Below are 20,965 nucleotides of genomic sequence, written 5' to 3' on the forward strand. Positions count from 1 at the left end.
AATAAGGTCACATCCATAAGTTCCAGGGGGCCATGAATTTGGGGAGGAGACTATTCAACCCAGCATGCTGTCCTTATCCCAAGGTGGAGTCACTGTGCCCCCGGCCTGGGCCACCTCATGGCCCTAGACTCCACTGAAAGAAAGTGTGTCCTTCAGGAGCAGCCAAGCAGGTCACGGGGACCCTGGGGAAAAGTGGTGCATCTGTTTCTCTTCTTGTCTAAAGGGTGGAGGTGGTGGATGAGGACGATTCTTCTGAGAAGAGCCAGGACCCACCTGCTCTGGCGAGATCCCCTCCTGGCTCTAGCAGGTAATTAATCACTCATCTTTGCCTGGGCCTGGTGGCTGCCAGGCTGCCTGCTACTCAGCCACTGTGGAATCTCAACCAGGTCACCTCCCTGCAGAGTCTCAGGGTCGGTGTCTGCACGTGCCCAGTGACAGGATGGGGCACAGAAATCAGTAAGGGCCTATCTGGCTGGATGTCCTAGGGCAGAAAGGAGCAAAACAGCCTGGCCTCTAGGGAGAGAGCACTGCACTCTTGTCTGTTTAGTGGTTATCTGTGTCACGGGGTTGGAGAGGGTCCGCCGCCGGGGTGCCAGCCCTGCCATTCTCAGGCTTGTTCACGGCTCTCCTAGAAGTTGGCCAAGTTCAACCTGCCAACGCTGTCCTCCCCCTCCTGCTGGGGAAGGAGGCTCCGCAGCCCCCAGTACCGCTCACAGATGCCTTCTTTGCCAGTGCGGATGGAGGCCGAGCCAAAGTGTCTCGGGCGATTTGGATTGAGTGCATGCCGAGTCTGCCGAGCCCTGCCGGGAGCCGGGAGCCCAGGTGGGTGCCTCGAGCTGGCTCTGGCCTGTGAGCCGGTCAGATGGGAGGGTCTGGCAGTGGGGTGACAGGGCAGGGACAGGCTGAGCGCTGCTGATATCACTACAGGCGGGGCCTTGATTTGCCCTGATTTCTGAGCTCTGAGTGTCCGGGCAGATAATAGTGCTCTCTTCTCTGTGGACTACAAGCAATCAATACCTCCTTGTACTTTGGGTTGAATCGTGCTAAGTCCTGCTGAGTGTGCCACCGCCCTGTTGTCCCTGCTGCTGAAAGCACCTGTCTGGATTGGGAGCTTTGCCCAAATCCAGGTCTACTAAAGGCCGTGCCTCTGTGACACCCTTGGAAGACCCCGAGGGCAGAGGGGCAGAGCACCTGTCCTTCCAGGTCGTGTTCAGGGGCCCCAGGGGCTGTTCCAGCTCTTGTAATGTCATTGCAAGCCCCCATTCCCCACCCATCATGAAGCCCCACAACCATTTGTGTGTGACAGCCCTCAGGGCCCCTTCCTCTGTGCCAGGAGGAAGACAGACCACCCGCTGGGGCACAGCCTGGTGGTGGAGAGCGAGCCTGCAGCAAGATTGCTGGGCTGAGGCTGGAAGGGGCTGGGGAGGCGGCAGAAGGCCCCTCCTCTTCATTTAGTCCTTCTTTTGATCTTCCCTGTTTGTCTGAACTTTTGTCCGTAAAAAACATAAACAAGTGGAAAGGTTTGAGAACTCTTCGCAAAGTAGCACTGATGGGACTTGGTGACTGATGGGATATGGGGGCTGTTTTAGTTTGCTAGAGTTGCTGTAACAAAGTCCCAGAAACTGGGTGTCTCAAACAGCTGAATTGTATTGACTCCCAGTTCTGGCAGCTGGAAGTCCAAGATCCAGATGTTGGCAGGGTTGGCTTCTTCCGCAGGCTCTCTCCTTGGCTTGTAGATGGTCGTCTTCTCCCTGTGTCCTCACATGGTCGTCCCTCTGTGCATATCTGTGTCCCGATCTCCTCTTTTATAAGGATAGCAGTCAGTTGGATGAGAGCCCACCTCAATAACCTCATTTTACTTTAATCACCTTTTAAAGACCCTGTCTCCAAATACAGGCACATTCCGAGGTCCTGGGTGTTAAGGGCTCCAACATACAAATTTTGAAGGGGACGCAATGCAATTCAGCCCCTAACATGGCACATCTCTGATTTTTCCTTATTTCTTCCTTAAGAAAAAATGAAAGCAACGAATAGTTGCAGATATTTTTTTTAAAAGAGACTATAGGAGAGTTAAGTTGTACTGGGTTATGGATTTGAGAGGCATTTTGTCACTTATTCCAGAAAATTCCTTTGAATGTTTAATACCCATCCCCTGGCTGTCATAGCAAGGTGGCTGTCCCAGTCTGCTGGGACTGCCATAAAACTACCCCAACTGGTGCTCAAACAACAAAAGTGTATTGTCTCCCATTTCGGGAGGCAGGATGTCTGAGATCAAACTTGCCTGTGAGGCCCCAGGAAACTGAACTGGAACCAAATTATGGAATGTTCCAGATGCCACAGGTGTCTCACAATGAGGCTTCCCTCCGACTCTGCAATCACAGAATAGTTGGAAGCCACCAGGCAGCTTCCAGGTGAGCTGCTGGCCAGTCCTGGGCAGCCTTCCTCTCTGACCTGACTCTGCACTGGCCCAGGCAGCCGCCACCAGTCCCTCATGGCCTGCTCCTGTCTGCCTGGCTATCTGAGAAGTGCAGCCCTGGCTATAGCCTTGAATGATCCCAGCCCCATGGGGAGCAATGACTCAACACCCTGGGTCCCACAGTACCTCAGAGGAAGCTGGTTTGTGGCTGGTTTAGATCACCACCTCGTCCCCAGGCATGGCCCTGCGGAGGCCGCCCCCTCCCTAAGCCTGCCCCGCCCCTTCCCCCTTACCTAAAGTCTGAGGTCAGCTCCTCCTCATGCAGCAGCCAGCCAGGAGGAGTGCCCCTGTCTTCGGGGCCAAACCCTTTACAGACTTTAAGGAGGGCTGAGTGTCTGGGACAGGAATTGCCACACAGAGGACCACAGGCTGTGTCCTTAGGGCTTTCCAGCTGTCTCTTTCCTTCCATTGGAACTCCAATATTGCTCCAGACTCCAGACCTGGCTGGGCGTCCCGAAGTCCCCTCAGCTCCAACTGCCCTTCCTCCATGCACCCAGGGCCTGGTATCTTGGGTTCATCCACTTTTCCCCCTCTTTTTCTGGGATAACTGCTGCCCACCTTCTGAACTGAGCTCACTCGGATACCCTCTCCCAGAGAAACTAGCCTGTGTGAGGGCCCCCAGGCCTGGCTGCTGCCCCATCACAGCACAGGTCCAGCTTCCTTGGCCTTTCTGCCTCACCCAACCAGGGCAAGGCCTGTAGTCTTTGCCCCAGCATGCTTCCTGGTAGAGTAGCTGGGGAGCATTGAGTAGGAGTACAGCTTCCGGCACAAGGCAAAACCCTAGCGTTGCCCTGCACTGGCTGTGTGACCTTGAGCAAGTCACTTTACCTCTCTGTGCTTCAGTTTCTTCATGTGTTAAATAGGGAACAGTGATAACTACTACCCGAGGCTTTCCCAAACACTAAATAGGGTAATGCTTGTAAAGTCCTTTGCGTAATGCCTGGCTGCTTGTTATTGCCGGGTGCTCCCCACTAGAGGCTTGCGGATTTGCAGGGCCCTTCTTCAAAAGACTAAAGACACCAATATCGCCACCTGCTGGCCTCTGAGGGAAGTGCGTCTGTGGGTTCCAGAGGAGGAGGTACAGGTATCCAATTTTTCGCAAGTTTGCTTTCTGCCACTTTGCTTTTACGAGCTGAAAGACCTACGTTAGTATCTGTTTTTGCTAACCAAAAGAAATCCAAAGAGAATTTTGGTTTTTACCAAAAAAGGCAAAAAGCAAAACTAGCGTTCAGCTTCATTTTACGCCATTTTGGCTTATGAAAGATTTCATAGGAACACCCTCCTTTTGGATAGCAGGCAAAACCTCTACTCCCTCCCCACTCCCCCGCCTCTCTCCCTCATTTAGCTGGTGAGTTGCACGCTCTTTGGCACAGGCCACTGTCAGTCATGTTCCCACGGGCAGCAGAGGCTGCACTGAATGAGTGTTCCTGGCCTTCAGCAGCTCTTAGCCTAGCCGAGAACTTCAGATTGGACTAGAGCCATCTGTGGGTGAAGGTCTGGAGAAGTGGTGGGGCTGGTGGGGGGCTGCAGGAGAGGAGAGGCTGGAAGGCTCCTGTACTGATTTGCTGGGGTTGCTATAACAAGGTAGCAGACACTGAGTGGATTCAACAGCAAAGGTTTATCCTCACAGTTCTGGAGGGCAGAAGTCCTAATACAAGGTGTTGGCAGACCTTTGTGCTCCCTCTGAAGGCTCTGGGGGAGCATCTGTTCTCGAATTTCCTCTTAGATTCTGCTATTATTGGCAATTCTTGGTGCTTCCTAGCTTGTAGATGCAGCACTCCAGTCTCTGCCTCTACTTTCACGTGGCTGTCTTCCCTGTGTTCCTGTGTCCAAATGTCCCTTTTTTATAAGGACACCAGTCATATTGGATTAGGACACACCCTACTACAGCATGACCTTATCTTAATTAATTACATCTGCAATGACCCTATTTCCAAATCAGGTCACATTCACAGATACCAAGGGTTAGGACTTCAACATATCTTTTGGGGGAACACAATGCAACCCGTAACAGCCCCTCTGGAAGCGCTCCCATTTGACCTGTGTCTTTAAGAAGCAGTTGCTCAGGGGAATGACCGAGGAGGAGGTGTTGAGGAGAAATGCCAGCTTAGGCAGGCTGAGGCAACACTTTGTTCCTATTTCCTCTCTGACATAACAAGCTCCAGTAAGAAAGTATGTTCTACTTGCCTGTGATATCCCCAAGTGGAGCATGACCCTGCTCCCTGGCACCACATGCTTTCGATGGGGTTGGTAGGGCCAGCGGCCAGGGGTTTTATGCTGTTATCGTCCTTGTCATGGGAGAAGACAGGTGGCGATCAGAGCTGCCCGTGGTGCTTAGGCCCCCTCCTAGCTTTCATGTAGGGAGAGGCTCTGTCCCTGGCAGCCCTGCCATTTCACTCTCATCATCTCCAGTGTCCCCAGGAGGGACAGAGATGAGCGTCTCACTGACCTGGCCCTCCACGGGCTCCTAGTGTAGGTTGAAGCTAAGTGCCAGGGTCAACACCCAGGCTCACCCACCTCCCTGCCTTCACCCTATATCCTCTAATCCCTCCTCCTCCTGGGACCCTGGAGTGGCCTTTCAAAAGTGCCAGTCTGATCATGTCAGGCCCTCACCCCTACTTCAAGCCTGTCCTATGGCTTCCCTTGGCTACACCACATATAGTCTCAGCAGTTAAGACACTTTTCAATCTCCACCTCCCTCTTCCCCATCTCCCTCCAGCTGGGCTGGGGCCTTCCCCAGGGCAGGCTGGGCTCACCCCCATCTGCACCCAAGTGTCTGAAAGGATGGCTTAGACCTCACTCTGTGGACCGGGGGAGGCATGGTTTGGGGCAAAGGGGAACCCCATAAAGCCATGGAGCTCTAGATTCTCTCTAGCCCTGGCCATCACCACGGCCTGATCCTGCTAGGTGTCAGGCCCTGCAGTGCTGAGAATCTGTGATCCTCCGCGGGGAATGGGCACCTGGTCACTTGCCTTCATACCCCAGACTCTGCCATCTCTCTCCCACTGGCTCTCACTCCAAATTTGGTTTATAAGTTTTCTGGGCATCTTGTTTGTTCACATCAGCCCATGAACTCAGAATTCCCGCCGGCCTCACAAATAGCCCCTTTGGATATTCCAGTGGGACAATAGGCAGGGCTCACGGAGCTAGACAAGCTGTTGGGGCTGGGTGCTTTCGTTTCCACCCAGAGGGCCCCTTGCTCTGCCTGAAGGGAGCTGAGCTTGAGGGGGCGAGACTGGTGAAGGGGCCCGTCACTCTCCTTCCTCTGGGGCCTGGAGGTCAGTGGCCCATGCTCAGCTGCAGCACGGAGAGGACTCAAGGCCAAAGACGAGACAAAAGGGGAAAAGTAATGGGTGTGAGTGTCCCACCGCATTAGCCATTAGGCTCCTGAGGGAGAACTCCCTTGGAAACCCAGAACAGATGGGGAGACTTTTCTTACCAGCAGCTCTCTGGCTCTCTCCTTTGGCCACAGCACAAGAGGTGAGGAGATTGTTCGCCTGCAGATCATGACACCCGGGGCGGGACTCCGCCTGATGGCCCCAGACCTGGAAGGAATGAGGTACGGGGGCCCTGCTGCTGTCCGGGCTCCTTCCATACCATTCGAGAGAGGGGGTCAACAGGCCAGCAGGCAAATGATGAGGCTTGGGGGCTGGTTAGTGGGAGACATGGTCGATCTGGGTTCTTTCTCTGCCCCCATCTCTTCTTTCACACCACAATTATTGGGGAGGGAGCACTTGGTCTGTGGGAGGCCAGGCCCAGCCCTGGGGACCCAGTGGCAACCAACCCCTGGCCAAAGTTGCTGACTGTCTGCCTGGTGGGGGAGGCAGACGCAGACACGAGCCAGCTGTGAGGGCTCAGCCCTGCCGACGGCTGGCCAGCTGCGCTGGGTGGGGACACAGGGTCTGTGGAGCCCCATGACATCATTGGAACAGTTGCCCTGCCTGTGTGAGGCACGCCACCAGGCCTGGGACAGGGTCACTGGGTCAGCCGTGACAGGGCATGATGCCACTGTGCCCGGTGCTGGGGAGGGCGAAGGGCAAGAGGGCCACAAGCAGCAGGGAGCGTAGCCGGCCCAACCCTGCCTCAGGGTAGTAGGCAGATGGCCAGGTAACAGGTAAGAAGGTTTGGGGGTCTGGAGGTGGGGCGAGAGGAGTCATGAGCAGGGAGAAGCCCCTTCTCCCTGGAGGGGCAGCACTCTCTCCTGCTCATTTACTTATTCACTCCACTAGCATTTACTGAGCCCCTGCTGCAACCTGACCCCCGTGCCAGGGCCTGGGAAGTAGCAGTCAAGTAGCCAGACAAGGGCCCTGGGGGGAGAGGCCAGAGCATGTGCACAAGATAATCCCTGGGGCAGTGGGAGCTCCAAGCAGGGGCCTCTCACCAGCATGGGGGTGGGGGTGGTTAGGGAAGGCTTCCTGGAGGAAGTGACATTCAAGATGAGTCCTGACGGATCTTTAGGTCCCTTTATTCTCTTCCTTGGTTCCTCCCTCTCTGTGGCCCTGCACCAGTCGGACACTGAGCCCTGTCTGTTCTGTTTTAGAGCTATTTCTGTCCCTACTGCCCTCCCCTGGGTCCAGGCCTCCACCATCACTCACCCAGCTGTCTGCAACCATCTTCTAGGGCCCTGTACCCAGACCCTTCTCCACATCTCTCCCTAGGTGACATTTTTAAAAGGCAGAAGTAGTCATGGCAGCCCACTGGGGAAGACCCTGCAATGGGGCTCCCCATTTAAGTGCTGCATCCTGAACTCAGTATCTTGCCTGGCCCTTCTCCCCTCCAATCCCCTTCCCTGGCTCCTCTCACATACCGCCCACTCCCTGGGCCCTCCACTCTAGCCTTCCGGGCCTCCGTGTGTCCCCTAGCACCATTTGTCTATGCAGGCTGTAGGCTCTTCCTGGGGTGGTCTTTCCCCTCTTGATTTTTCAGCCCCAACTCAGATGTCTCCCCACTTAGGTACCTCCCTCCCCTGCGTTTCTTTCTGGGGTAGCGTCTGTGAGGGGCTTTTCCTGCTGAGCTCCCACAGTGCTGTGTTCTGACCTCCACCAGAGAATTTTCCATACAGCTATCCACTCATGGATCAGTCTGCCCCAAGAACCCTGAGTGCCTGGGGGGCAGACACTACCTTTGGGTCCCGGCACAGGGCATGGCCCAGAACAGGAGTGCAGGAGGGTTTGTTACTGGAATGGTCAAGAATCATCCAGCGTGATGATATCTTTACTAAGGCAACACTGGAAGCTGCTTCATTGGTTCTTCTAAGGTGACCACTCTCTGAGACATGAGCTAAGTGATCCCTGGACATGTAGGAGGAAGCCACGAGGCTTATGATACTTGGTCTGGGAGTGGCAAAGCTACAACAGTCCATTGAGAACCCCTGCAGTACCCCTCTCCCTCTTTCCAATGGGATAAGCAAGTTAGAGAGAAAGAGGGAAAGCTAGAATTCTCCAAGCCCGGGCCTGTCCCTAACAGCATAGCAGGTGTCCATTGTACAGCTGAGGAAACAGACTCTGAAGGGTCACACAACGAAGAGCAGGCAGATCCAGGACTCCCACCCAGGCTGCCTGACTGCCACCCTGCACCTTTTTCTCCATAACTCACTATACTAGTGGGGACCTAGGTGGGCAAGGGGGCAGGGAGGGGTGATATACTTAATATTGTTTGCATGAATATATGATGAGACTCTTTGTAGGCATCCAAATGCATATCACCAGGAGGCGTTTGAGGGTTTGTGGTTGAGGTTTGGGAGAGCAGTCAGGGCTCAAGAGATTTCCATGTTATATGCAGAAAGATGAGAGCTGAAATAATGGGGCTCAATGTCAATGTTTACATGGGGTACAATGTCAAGGAAATAAAGGAGAGAGGAGCCAGCAAGTTGGCCACAGAACCCAGTGTGGAGGAGGCAGCTGTCTCGTCATCCCCCCTGAGGGCAACTAGGGGTGTGGTCAGGTCTGGCCACGTTGACTGTTAGCTGCTGAAGGACCAGTCTGTGAGGCAGTGGGAGTTTGGGTCAGGAGCACAGAGGAAAGGTGGGAACAAGCGGAGGTCAGTGGCTCGAGGGGGACAGTTGATGTGACGGGAGCAGACGAGGAAGCCAAGGTGATGGAGCATGCAGAGGGAGAGGAATGCTGGGAACACCAGCGTCTAAAGGGCAGGAGAGAAAAAGGCAAAGGAAACTGGGAAGGTGTGGCAAAGGACTCATGATGGACAGGCAAGGGGGAGAGAAGGCAGGAGTGTCCCACTGAGTGTCCCACTCAGTGGTTCCGAATGGCAATCATGATAGGAGTGTCTCTGTTAGGTGTGACACCATGGGGCTCCTGGGTGACCTCAGAGAGAACACAGGGAGGTGGAAGTAGGTGGTTAGGATCAGTCTTACACCACAGAGGATTATAGTTCAGAACTCTGAAGCCACACTGCTTGGGTTCAAATCCCAGCTCTTCCTTTTGTTACCTGTGAACCTTGGGGGAGTCATGAGGGCTGTCTCTGCCTCATTTTGCTCATCTGGAAAGTGGGCATGGATAATAGCAGTGCCCCTGTCCTGGGGTTGATGTGGAGTTAATGCATGCAGAGTCATGAGAACAAGATCTTGCCCTCAACCAACAGTAGTTATTAGTGAGATTTTGACAAGTGGCCAATCCTGCAATGTCAGGTTTTAAGCTCCGTGGAGTTGGCTGGTGCTTGGGGGTGAGGTATCTGCCTCGACCTGAGTGTGGGTGGCTGCTGGGTTGTTAACTTATGTTTCTTTCCTCCATAGGTCTTCCCTGGACTCCAAAGACAAGGAAGTCCCCAGTCCCAGAGAGCCCAAAAGAGACTTGGCTGGTGAGGAGGCTTTCAAGGGCCCCAGTCCAGACTCTGAAAGGTAACTCAGTGCAGGGACATAGAGCCCACGTGAACCCCAGCCCAAGATCCATGCATGGAGCTGGGACCAGGACTATCTCATTCTCTGTGTCCTCAGTGAATATCTGTTGGACAAATGAATGTAGGAATGCATGAGGCCTAGAGAGGGGCATGCCCCTGCTACGATCCCTCAGGGAACCAGTGGCACAGGAAGATGAAACTCCAGGCCAGGCCACCCCTACCCCAGCCCTTGGCCGAACTTCACTGTGCTTTTACTGCATTGAAAGCAGCCCTGCCAATGGCCAGGGCAAGCAAGGCCCCCAAGCCATCAGTGTGGGGAAGTCAGTGACCAAAGGATGCGTGGACCCCAGCATAGCATCTAGCAGGGACTTCCACGATTACCTGTGGACAAAGGGAGACATGGGGATGGGGAGCAAGGATGGGAGGTGGAGACATGGTGAGGAATGACGAGTCTAGAGGGGATGGTTGTGCCCAGCCATCTTACGACAATCCCACTGACCAGGGGAGCCTGGGTGTGGTGAGCAGTGGCTGAGAGTTGGGCATTTCCTTAACAGGAAGCACATCCAGTAGTAGATAAGAGCTCACCCTCTTCTCAGTGTGGAGCCATCATTGTGTCAGCCTCCTCCTGAGTGGCCACCTGGCTCTGTTTCTTGACTCCACTCTTGCTCCCAGGTTTGGAATAAAAGCAGAAATACTTGCTGATACTGGCTTGGTTCCAGTTGGAGCAGTGCAGGGTGGCAGCCAAGGGCCTGGGCTTCTGGTCCTTGAGGCCCACTCCCAGGACATCTGAGTTAGATTAGATCAAAAACCAATCAGAGTCACCAAATGCTTCTCTTGCCATAACAGGTCAAGTGCACAGTCAAGGGATGGCAACGTGGGATACAGAGCCATTGGCTCCCCATCTGAAGGCTTGGCCGGAGCAGACCTCAGCTCTGGGAGAGGAAGGTGAGCTGCCCAGGGGAGGCAGGTGGTCCTGAGTTGTCGATTCTCTCATGTCCTTGGTGACAGGCCAGGGTCAAGCTGCCAAAACTGCCTGGGCTGCTGTGAGTAGAACGCGGGTCATTTCCTTAGTGCTTTTCCCATCTCCAGTACTCCCACCCCCAACCACGTCCTTTGTCCCTGGGCTTTCCGCTTCTGGGAATTGCCTGTGCTTGACTCTTACTCCTCCTTGTGCATATGGGGAATGAGTGAAGGGACAAACTAACAAACGAATGACCAAATGAAGGAGGAATTGGTGCCTTCTTGCTTCTTGGCTGAACTCTGAGAACAAGCTAGAAGGGAGGCCCTTCATCCCTGCTTTCTACTTTCCCTTCCAGAAGCCCAAAGCCTCCTTTTCCCACCCCACCCTCCTTCCCTAGCCAGCTCTGCTCCGAGCTTCCGTGAGAGGAAAAGCAGCATCCCTAGTGAGACAAGCATGTGTGGCTGGGCTCTAGGTTCTTGGACCTGCGTGGAGTGATTTGGGAAGTAGCAAGGCCCCACCTGTCCCCAAGTGGTTCCAAACCAAGCATGAGTCATCCCTGGGGACAAAGGCTAGGTAGGCAGATGTTGGGACAGATAGTTAAGCTCCGACCTGTGCTAGAAGCCTTATGGTTCAGAACAGATGGCCAGAGAGGAACGGCAAAGCCGGTGTCTGCAGAGAACATGACTGCACGCTGCCCTACAACAGTCTGCCCGGGGAGGGCATCCCAAGGAGGAGCCCCTGCTGGCTGCTTGCCCTCCGCCCTCCGCCCCGGTCCTCCCAGCTGCCCTCGCTTCCTCGAGCCCACTGGGGGCCCTTTGCCCTCACTAATTAGTTTGCAACTGATTTCTGGATCAAGAGTCCCAACTTCCAAATCCAGGAGCCCAAGCCAACGTGGAAAGGGGACAGCAGGTCCCAGCCTGTGAGCACTGTGCCTCAGCAGGTGCCAGGAATGCCACTGAGCTGGAGCCTCAGTGACCACTGACCAGCACGCAGCATGCAGATCCACTCACTTGGCTGGTGGCTGTCGTGGAAGACTCCTGGTCCAATGTGTTTGGACCTAAAATTAACTTGCAAAATAAGCTGAAGAAAATTCTAGATTTCTGTGATTTTTAACACAGTTTTTTACGTTGTCTTACTTGTACTGGTTTTGATAACGATTTTGAACAAAACTTGCCTTTACCATCTTCCCAAAGAAAAGGTTGTTTCTCGTGGAAGAAACAACCACTTTCCTTTTCCATGAATTTTCATGAGTTTACTTAATAATGGAATTTAATGATTAACAGTTGCAAGTACAACTGGCGTAAACGGGTTTGGGAACAAACGCTTGGGACTTTTCCGTGAGTGTGCTACGTAAGTGGAGGATGCAGACTTTCACAGGTGATAAGGTGCCTTGTGAGCTGTGACTGTTTGGCGTGCTGTGTCAGTCTTCCTGAGACATGGAGAATGTGACTTACCCCTAGGAAGGCAGGGTAAGAGCACCCACTCATTTTGTATCAAGTTTATGGATACAGATAGACTGCAACCAGCCACAGGACCCAGTAATACAAACAGGAACACTTTAGCCCAAGTTAGGGCCCAGGCATTGTTTTAAGTACTTGCCATCTATATGAACTCATTTACTCTTCTCAGAAAACGTATGAGGTAGACAGAGTTGTCCCCATTTCACTCATGATAAAACTGAGGCCCAAAGAGATCAGGTGATGTGTCCAAGGTCACATAGCTGGGAGGTAGCAAAGCGGTGATTTGAATCTGGGCAATGTAACCCTAGGGAGCATGGACTTAACCACTAGACTACACTGCCCTGGTGTCGGGTGGCTGTGGGATATGAGTATTATGCCCTGAGTATCTGTTCGAGCATCTCCTCGGTACCCATCACCGGTCGAGAGGGAGTAGACGTACAATGACGAAATCCTAAACACAGCCCGGCCTTGGCCTCCTTTTGCAGGGTGTGCTCAGCTGCTGGCTCCGTCCCTCTTCTGGATGATCAGGGTGTGTACAGTGCCAACTCTCAGCCTCGCACACCTGGACCAGAAGCCACCAGGTAAGAGTGGGGTGGCTGGTGACCATTCCCATTGCCAGACAAAGTCTTCAGGGTCCAGCTTCAGCTCCAGGGTCTCAGAATCCCCCTCACACTTCTCGGCGCCATGCCACCTTCCTATTAGGTAATCACCACAGGAAAGGGACAGTTGGGAGGAGCTCCGACCTGTAGCTGGACACACCCACTGGGGACAGCGTGGGAGGGGGACAGATGATAAGTCTGTGGGATCCTGACAGCCCAGCACCTACCCACAGGGACCCAAGCTGAGGTGGCAGAGGGACATCAGGAGGCAAAGCTTGGTAAGAGACCCTGCTAGGAAGCCTCAGTGAACCCCTCCTGTAGGGACCGCAGCCTTGCCCAGCAGGCTGGAGTCAGGGGGAAGAACTCCAGGGATCACGTGGAGGCAGCTGGGGAGGGCGCATGGCTCCAGGGGCATGAAGGTGCAATGGGAAGAGGTTGTGCATTCCCAGGCTGCAGGCTTCTGTCCTATTTCATCTACCAATCCACCGGTGAGAGCGGCCATTTGCTCTAGGTGTGTGGACCATTTAGTAAGGGACAATCTTTCTGGAATCCCAAGATGTGTAGGTCAGGCAAGAACACTGGAATCCAAAATCAGGAGGCTTTCTCAGACATCCCGAGCTGGTCAGCGGTAGTGCTTTGTCTTGAACTCAGGTGCTAAGGCCACAGCCAGGGCTCACGAGATGTTGTCATACACAGTGGTGTCTATGCCACACTAATGGCAGGACTGGGAGGCCAGCCTTTACTGACAGATATAGCCCCCCCTTTCCTGTAAGAAAGCAGCTGAGAAGGGGAAGAACAGGGCCCCAGTCTCCTTTGGTCTGAGACCTCAGCAGGCCTGTGTGCTTCCTCCCTCAGCTCCAGTGCCACTTTGAGCTCTGCTGTCCCAGCTGACAAGAAGAGCGACAGCTCAGCAGACCTAGAGAACATGGAGGCAAACGCAAAGGGGTAAGGCATCAGCAAACAGTGCTGAGCTTCTGTGGGGGAGAGAGGCAGCTCAGGTGTGCATTAGCCTTTGGCTGGAGAAGTGAGGCCAGTGAGGCCTGTGAGCTGGCCCGAGGCACATGGCAAGGGCTGAAGCCCCGGCTAGAACCCTCTGGCCTCTGCCTGTGGGGCCACAAAGCCTTCCACTACACCTTTTTGCCTCCAGCCAGGAAGTTCTCCATAATCAAGAAGTCACCCACTCTTTCAGTCAACAACCGCTTGGGCAAGCACCTGCCCTGTGCTGGAGGCTGGAGCACACAGACAAATCAGACGTGGCTGATGGGGGCAGGGGGCGCAAAGCCCGGCCCAGAGGAACAATGTATGCTGGAGCACGGGAAGGGGGGCAGATATGATGGCTTCATGGAGGAAGTAGCTTTTGAGTTGAATCTGGAACGGTGAATAGGAGTCCTCCAAGCAAAGGGAACAGGATGTACAAAGGACTCCAAACAATCTGGGATTTCTTGGATACTGTATGTAGCTGAGTGTGGCTGGCACCAAAGGTCCTTGTGGGGGAATAGTGGAACAGGAGGTTTGTCGAGGTAGGCATGAGCCGATTGTCCTTTAATACCAGATATTCTTAAAGATCACAACAGCTACTTAACTTTGGGGCACCTACTGTGTGCACACCCCTCTGCTCACAGTGTCTCATAATGTCCTCCCCACAATCCTGCGAGGTTTGCGCCTAATTAGAATGAAGAACAAAGGCCAGGAACGCAGGTCTCTGTGCCTCCTGGGAAGAACAGTGCTCTGAAAGAAATAGCCAGGGCACTGAGATAGAGTGAGGGCCGTGAGGAGGGCTACTACTTAGTTGGGTGGAGGGAGGTGACTCAAGTGAGCTCCTCTAAGGAGGAAAAGGAACTAACTAGGAAGAACGAGGAGAAAAGAGCTGAGGATAGCGAACCACAAACCTAAAAAACCTGTAGTGGGAATTCCCTCAGCATGTTCCCAAACATAGTGGCTGGAGCCTAGTTGGTGAGGGGGACCATAGATGGAGCAGGGCCTCAGTAAGCCATGATAATGACATGATAAGGAGGTTGGATCTTATTTCAAGTTTAAACCAAACAGGATCATGGTCTTACTTAGGTGTTCAACAGGTGAGTGCATTTTTGCATTTTCATACCACATTGCAGTTACTTCTTTACATTTGTGACCGCCACTGAAACTGGGATGCTGAGGGGTGGGGTGGGCAACAGATCTCTAAGGTATGAGGCCCTATTATGTGACATTTTTGTTTCAAATTGTACTGACAATTAATAGATTGGAAACAATAATGGACACTTATAGTGTGCTCTGCTAGTTGCTTTACAATCTTCCCAGCAACCATGTAAAATGAATAAGATGGGGGAAACTAAGGCATAGAAAGTTTAAGTGACTTATCCAAGGGCTTACGAGTGGCAGAGCTGAGTCCCAATGCAAGCGGCTCTAAGAAAAACCTCAGGAAAAACTTTAAAAAGCTAGTTTATGAAATCTGTTCTTTGGAGCCTATTCTTAAGACCCAGAACCACTAACTCTCATCTGGTTAATGTGTAAAACATGCTCTACGCATGATCTCACCTAATATTCCCCCAAACCTGGGTAAGGATCTGGCTTCTGATGCAATGTAACAGTGGAATAAATAGAGGGCTCCTGTGAGGAACAGAGCTAGGAATATAGCCCAGATCTGGCTAACTCTAGAGCCCAGGCTTTGGAACTACTTTCCTCTGATGTGCAAAAGTTTCCAAAATCAATACAAACTTTCTTGAACACAGTGTTTCACAACTCTGGCTGAACTTGAGAAACACCTGGAAAGTGTTTTTTAAAATAAAAAAGCTTCCTGAGCTCCATGCAGAGATTAAATTTAATTGTTCTGGGGTGGGGCTCTACCATTAATGTCTTTTAAAAAGCTCCCAGTTCATTCTGATGTCCAGTCTAGGTTGAGAACCATTGTTGTACGGTAGTGGTTCTGAACCAGGAGCATCCACCGCCCGTCTCCACCCCCTAGGGTTCACTTGGCAGTGTCTGGAGACACTATCGATTCTCACAGTTGGAATGGTGCTACTGGCAAATATTGGGTGGAGACCACGGATGCAGCCCAACGTCCTAAAAAGAATGCACACGGCAGCCGCCATCAGAGTTACCCAATACAAAATGTCAATAATGGCGAGGGTGACAAACTCTGTTCTAGAGATTTCACGATCTCTGTGGGATGTCCAGAAGATTCTGGACTGGGGGGAAAAAAAGTGGATGCACAGAGAACCCACCACCACTATTCCTGGGGTCTGGGCAGCAAGCGCACATGTGCGCCTGCGCGCATTTCCACCTATTCGAGAGTGACATCTGTGTGCGCCAGCTCGTGCGTGCCCTGGGATCCTATGTGCGCCAGTGCCTGTGCCAGACGTGTCGTGTGCGCCTGCGCCGGGCGCGTGAATGTGCGCCTGCGCCGGGAGCGTGCGAGTGCGCATGTACTCGGCATGTGCACCTGGCGTCTGTGCGCGCGTGCGCGGGCCGCCATTTCCTACAGCCTCAAGTTTGCGTCGTAGTACGTGTCGGGAAATGCGACCGCCCGTAAAGCGAAATGGCTGCCCAAGTCGAAAGAGCCCTCGGCAGCGATTCTCTTGTGGCCGTGCACGCATTGACCGCCAGATGGCGCTCGAGGATCACAGATTGACCCGATCGCACTTTTGAGGCCCCTCCCTGGGCTCCCGTTGCCCTTCCCCCGCTGTTCTCCTGGACTTGGTGCCTTACTGGCCTTGGGGTTGAAGCAGCTCCCTCTGACCACACGTGGACCATCACCATAGTCTAGGCGGAGGCGGGAGAGAGGAAGGGAGCTGGGTGCCCACGAGGAACCAAAAGGGGCTCCTGTGGCCCGATCCTGTTTGGCAGGGTGCCCTCCTGTCGGTCATCTCTGGACACTGGACACTGGTCTTCAGAGCTGTCTGAGGGCAGGAGCTGTGGACACGTGGGCAGGGCAGCCAGACTATCCACCCAGAAGGACCCCTGTGGCCGACCTGCCTGCACTGGGCTCTGGGGCTCCATGGGGCTGGGCTTAGTTCCTAGGAGTAGGGTGATGGGGGTGGGCAGGAAGACCCTGCAGGGCAGTAGAAATGTCTGCAACTTGAGGAAGTCTGCCCTACTGTAACTTGGCTTTGCTCCATCACACGTACAGGAAGAGGTGGTATGGTACAGTGATTAACAGCATGGACTCCTGTGTTTTGGATCAGATCTAAGCTGTGTCACTTACTTGCTCTGTGGTTTGGGTATCTTACTCATCAACTCTGTGCTTCAGTTTCCTCACTTTTAGAATGGAGGTAATAAGTTCCTATCAGGGTTGTTGTTAGGGTTAAATGGTTTGTATGTGTAAAGCATGTAGGACATTTCCTGGCACAAAGACTGTCATTTTATAAAAACTTCAAGCTAAATAAAGCAACCTCAGAGGAATACCTTCTTCCACTAGAACTATTCAAGGACACTCAGAAAGCTCACCTCTGCTCCTCTTTACCAGCTTTGTTGGCCTGATTTCACTTAATAAGACACAAAGCTTAATAAGACACAAGCTCATATTCTTCCTGAATAACTTTTGCTACTAGACTTCACATTTAAAACATAAGCTGTTTTCCTCTTTGTTATGTTGCAATCTGGGCCTTTCAGATTTATGTTCTTTGTGCATGAAGAACAAGTGAACTTCAAGCACATTCATTCACTGTGGACAACTGTTGTCACTCAGTGGAGGAGTCTACTGGAGGTGCCGGTAGTACAAGAGTAGAAGGGCGTGTTCTCTTCCACGTAAAGAGTGTGATTGTATGGAGAATTTGTAGTAGCTGTATTAGGCTACTAGATCTTGGAACTAGTTACAGCCAGAACTATTTTCTTGCCTATCCCTAAACGCTTGACTTCCAGACAATTCATTAGGGGCCTGGAAGATCTCTGGGCTGTTAACATTGCTCAGTAAAGCTTCCTGTGACATTTTACTAAGATTTCCTTTTTATGGGTCAGATGGTTATACCTCCTATAATTGCAGTGACTCTGCTCTGAGGCCTAGGGCGGATGAGCCTTATTCATCCACTTGTCCCTGTGTTGCAGAGACAGGGACCCCGAAATTGCCCTTTGCAGAGAATCTTGTCTTTATTCACAAGCTTGATGAGGACAGCTGCTATTACCATAATTCTGTAGAGGACATGGGATGGAACGGGCCTCTGAGTAAGTGCATGATAAAGCTAGCTCAGGGCTCCCAGAGTCTGGAGACAAACTCTTTAGGCCTTTCAGGTTTATCTTTGGCTCAAGCATGTATGTCACAGGTAGAGGTGAGGTGGCTGTGTGAGAGCATCCTGCTGGCTCAAGAACTGGCATTCTCTGAGCAGACCCTTTTGGGTATCTGGCTGGGCTGCAGCTGGCCACAAGGGTAGAAGCTGCCCAGAGCTGCCAGGTGCAGCTGGAAGTGGTGTTCGGCTTGTTGTCCCTGCTGGGGTACTTTGATTCCCTCCACCTGAGGCTAAAAAGTTACATTGCTTTCAGGGCATACTCTCTGAAAAATATGGTCACTGTTCCTGTGTTATTCCAGCTTGAAGGCAAGGAGCCTGCCTACTACGGGATTAACTTCCATAAATAAAGAGTCCAGGGCTGGACATACCTGGTGGTGTGGTCTTCTTGTCCTCAGGTCGCCCCACCATTGACTGAAGGCAGGCTGCTGATGTTGGGAGGTGTGAGCCAGGATCAAGGACATGGTGAACTAGATTTTAACTTTCTGGAATGCCAGGCTCATGCTCTCCATAACCTGACTCAGTCTTTTCCCCTGGCCTAGTGGGCATATGGTATTTTTGGTGCCTGAGGCCATCAGGCAGCAGCACCATCACACAGGATAGAGATTCTGGAGGCGGCTCCAGCAGAGAGAACAAGGCCCTTGGAAGCACGTCAGGATGGGGATGGCGATGGGAGGAGTGTGCAAGTGTAGGTGCGATGTGAGGCCAGGGAGGAAGGAAGACCCCCGAAAGAGCTCAATGACTGGGACAGCCGGGAAGCCACTCCCTTGCTGGATTCAGGGGGTGGCAAAAGCATTAAAGGCTGAGGCTTCATCTAGTACCTGTGAGGACAACCTTTGTTTGATAAGATATAAAAACTTTGCCTTTTAGGCAGATTACTCAGAAGGAAATAAAGACCATTTATAACTTTTTATTAAGAACAGACCAACGATCCAAGAAAGTTTTGTTATTTTAACAGAGAGAAAGCCAAATTTTAGTTACTGTGCTTCCCCGAAAATAAGACCTAGTCGGACCATCAGCTCTAATGCGTCCTTTGGAGCAAAAATTAATATAAGACCTGGTATCATATTATAGCATATTATATAAGACCTGGTATATTATATTATATTATATTATATTATATTATATTATATTATATTATATTATATTATTATATTACATTATATTATTATATTATATTATATTATATTAAAGACCCGGTCTTTTATTATAGTAAAATAAGACAGGGTCTTATACTAATTTTTGCTCCAAAAGACGCATTAGAGCTGATGGTCCAGCTAGGTCTTATTTTTGGGGAAACATGGTATGCATCAGTATATTTGATACTAGAGCTCTTGTGAAAATTTTATATTCTCATTAAATTGTGGTCAATTTTGAGCATGACAAATACAATTTCTGTGAACCTTTTATAATTTTAAAAATATCTGTTTATAGTTTGTCTTACATAGTTTTTGGAACCATAGTTATCTGAATTTAGGACAAAACTATTCTCTTTTTCCTTAACAAAAACGTATTTGCATATCTTACATACAAAGTTGTTCCCCTTTGCCTTTGTGGGTGGAAGGGAGTAGCCGCGCTGGGGTCCTCCTGAGGAGACGGACTGCTCCCCGAGGTGGGGGCCGTGCTGGGCTCCTCTCTGCCCCACCCTCCAGGAGAGGAGCCTGCTGTGTCCACAGGAGATGACATCCGTGTGCAGCGGGTGAGCAAGGACTAGTCCCGCAACACCCGCTCCATAAGGACACTCATTCTTCCTCAGAGCTTTGCCTGGTTTTGAGGAGAAGAATGTGGTCACCAAGCTGGGAGAGACCTGGCAGGACAGGCCTGGCGTCCCCAGAGGTGGCCAGGGAGATCCAGCTGCACCCAGCCAGCAGCCTGCAGACCCCAGCACCCCAGAGTGGCAGAGCAGCCCCAGAAGACCCAAGCAGCTCATGGAACTGGAGAGCCAGGCCAGCAGGTAAGAGCTGGGCTGTGCTGGACTCCTGCCTGCCCAAGCTGGAATTTTGTCAGTAGCCATGACCCAGGTGGGGTTTGCTTTTACCCTACATCCATGCCATATCCTGGCACATGTGTCACACATGCAGGCGCTCAGCCTCCTACCCTGTGTGGGGCTAGAATGGTGACTTCCTGGGCATGGAGCAGTGTTGGGGGCTTCCTGTGGTACAAGGAACTGGGATGAGGCCTGTGATGGAAGCTGGTGTCTGTCTGCAGAGTAAGAAGCCCTGGATAATTCCTGAAGTGTGGTGCAGGAAGATGGTCTCCCAGAGTATTCATGCAGTGCAGGTTGGGGGTCCCAGGTAGTATGAGGCCTATTTGTGTGTATAAAATGGCACTGCCAAATAATGACGAGGGTGAGTGAGAGAAAGCAACAGGGTGAAGCAGAAGAGAGAAAGTCAGAGTGAAAGAGCGTGAGTGAGCAGGCATTAGAGAGGATGACAGTGGCATTGAGGGTGGCAGTGGGATTGTGATTGGTGATGTGTTGGTGTGTCAGTGTGCATCAGTGAGAGGGCAAATGTGACTGTGACCTGACAGCATCTGGCGTGCTGGCCCCTACATTTTGTATCCTATACTGCTTAAGGGGATGTTGACATGTTGATACATTGTGAAGACACAGTGGGCTTGTATTGCTCCAAGATTTCAGAGAGAGCAAATTAAAGCATTTCTACAGATGCAAGCAAATGGTTTGTCACACAAGACAGAAATACTAGAAGGGGAGAGTTAAGACTCTTTACCACCCCAGAAAACAGGAGGTGGTATTAGGTTAGTGCAAAAGTAATTGCAGTTTAAAAGGTTAAAAATAATTGCAAAAATCGCAATTACATTTGCACCAACCTAATACCTGTGGCTCCTCTTCCAAGGATAAAATACAAATGTGCATCTACCCTCATGGTACTGGGGTTCTTATATCATAGGGGTTCTATAGTTAGTTAGGTTGGAGGCTATTTGTAGGGCCAGCGTCACCCTGTAGGGGCCCAGACCAAAGATACTGAGTAAACAACTTTGGACTTCCTGTCACATCACTCAACTTCTGATGGCCGAGGGGCCACTGACAGCTTTCACTCAGGAGAGTGAGATGACAGACAAGATTTGTAGGAAGATTCTTTCCAGCTGCGTGATAAGGATCAGGCCAGGGCTTACACAATAAGATGAGGCAGGGGACCAATTAGCAGACTTCCTGCTTAGCCAAGGGAGAGGTGAAAAGGCCACAGTCTTGTTGCCCTATTAAGGGTAAAGGTGAAAGAAAGTGGTAGCCACGGCTGCTCCTGAGATTTCAGTGTTGGGCAACTGGGTGATGTGGGCCCCAAACCATGACCGGAACTAGCTGAGGGCCAGGGAGGATGTTGCGGGGATGCTGTCCAGAGATACTATGAGGTAATATAGATGTACAGCCCAGAAGGTTCCCC

At 51.9% G+C, this 20,965-nt stretch overlaps 1 protein-coding gene across 11 annotated transcripts in view; it reads left to right on the plus strand.

Moving 5' to 3' along the window:
* Positions 1–20,965, plus strand: part of ZNF185 (zinc finger protein 185 with LIM domain) — a 66,312-nt gene that overhangs the window by 22,524 nt on the left and 22,823 nt on the right. For 4 of the 11 annotated variants that reach the window (XM_019711237.2, XM_019711238.2, XM_019711239.2 and 1 more), the window contains 8 exons: positions 224–307; positions 733–822; positions 5,949–6,035; positions 9,225–9,329; positions 10,175–10,273; positions 12,235–12,330; positions 13,204–13,293; positions 19,321–19,518. In XM_019711237.2, coding sequence (XP_019566796.2) covers positions 224–307; positions 733–822; positions 5,949–6,035; positions 9,225–9,329; positions 10,175–10,273; positions 12,235–12,330; positions 13,204–13,293; positions 19,321–19,518 — 849 coding nt within the window. The remainder of the gene's footprint in view (positions 1–223; positions 308–732; positions 823–5,948; positions 6,036–9,224; positions 9,330–10,174; positions 10,274–12,234; positions 12,331–13,203; positions 13,294–19,320; positions 19,519–20,965) is intronic. The other 7 variants (XM_019711242.2, XM_019711243.2, XM_074323474.1 and 4 more) reach the window with 3 other exon arrangements.

Source organism: Rhinolophus sinicus, chromosome X, assembly GCF_036562045.2.
Source record: "Rhinolophus sinicus isolate RSC01 chromosome X, ASM3656204v1, whole genome shotgun sequence".
NCBI lineage: Eukaryota > Metazoa > Chordata > Mammalia > Chiroptera > Rhinolophidae > Rhinolophus > Rhinolophus sinicus.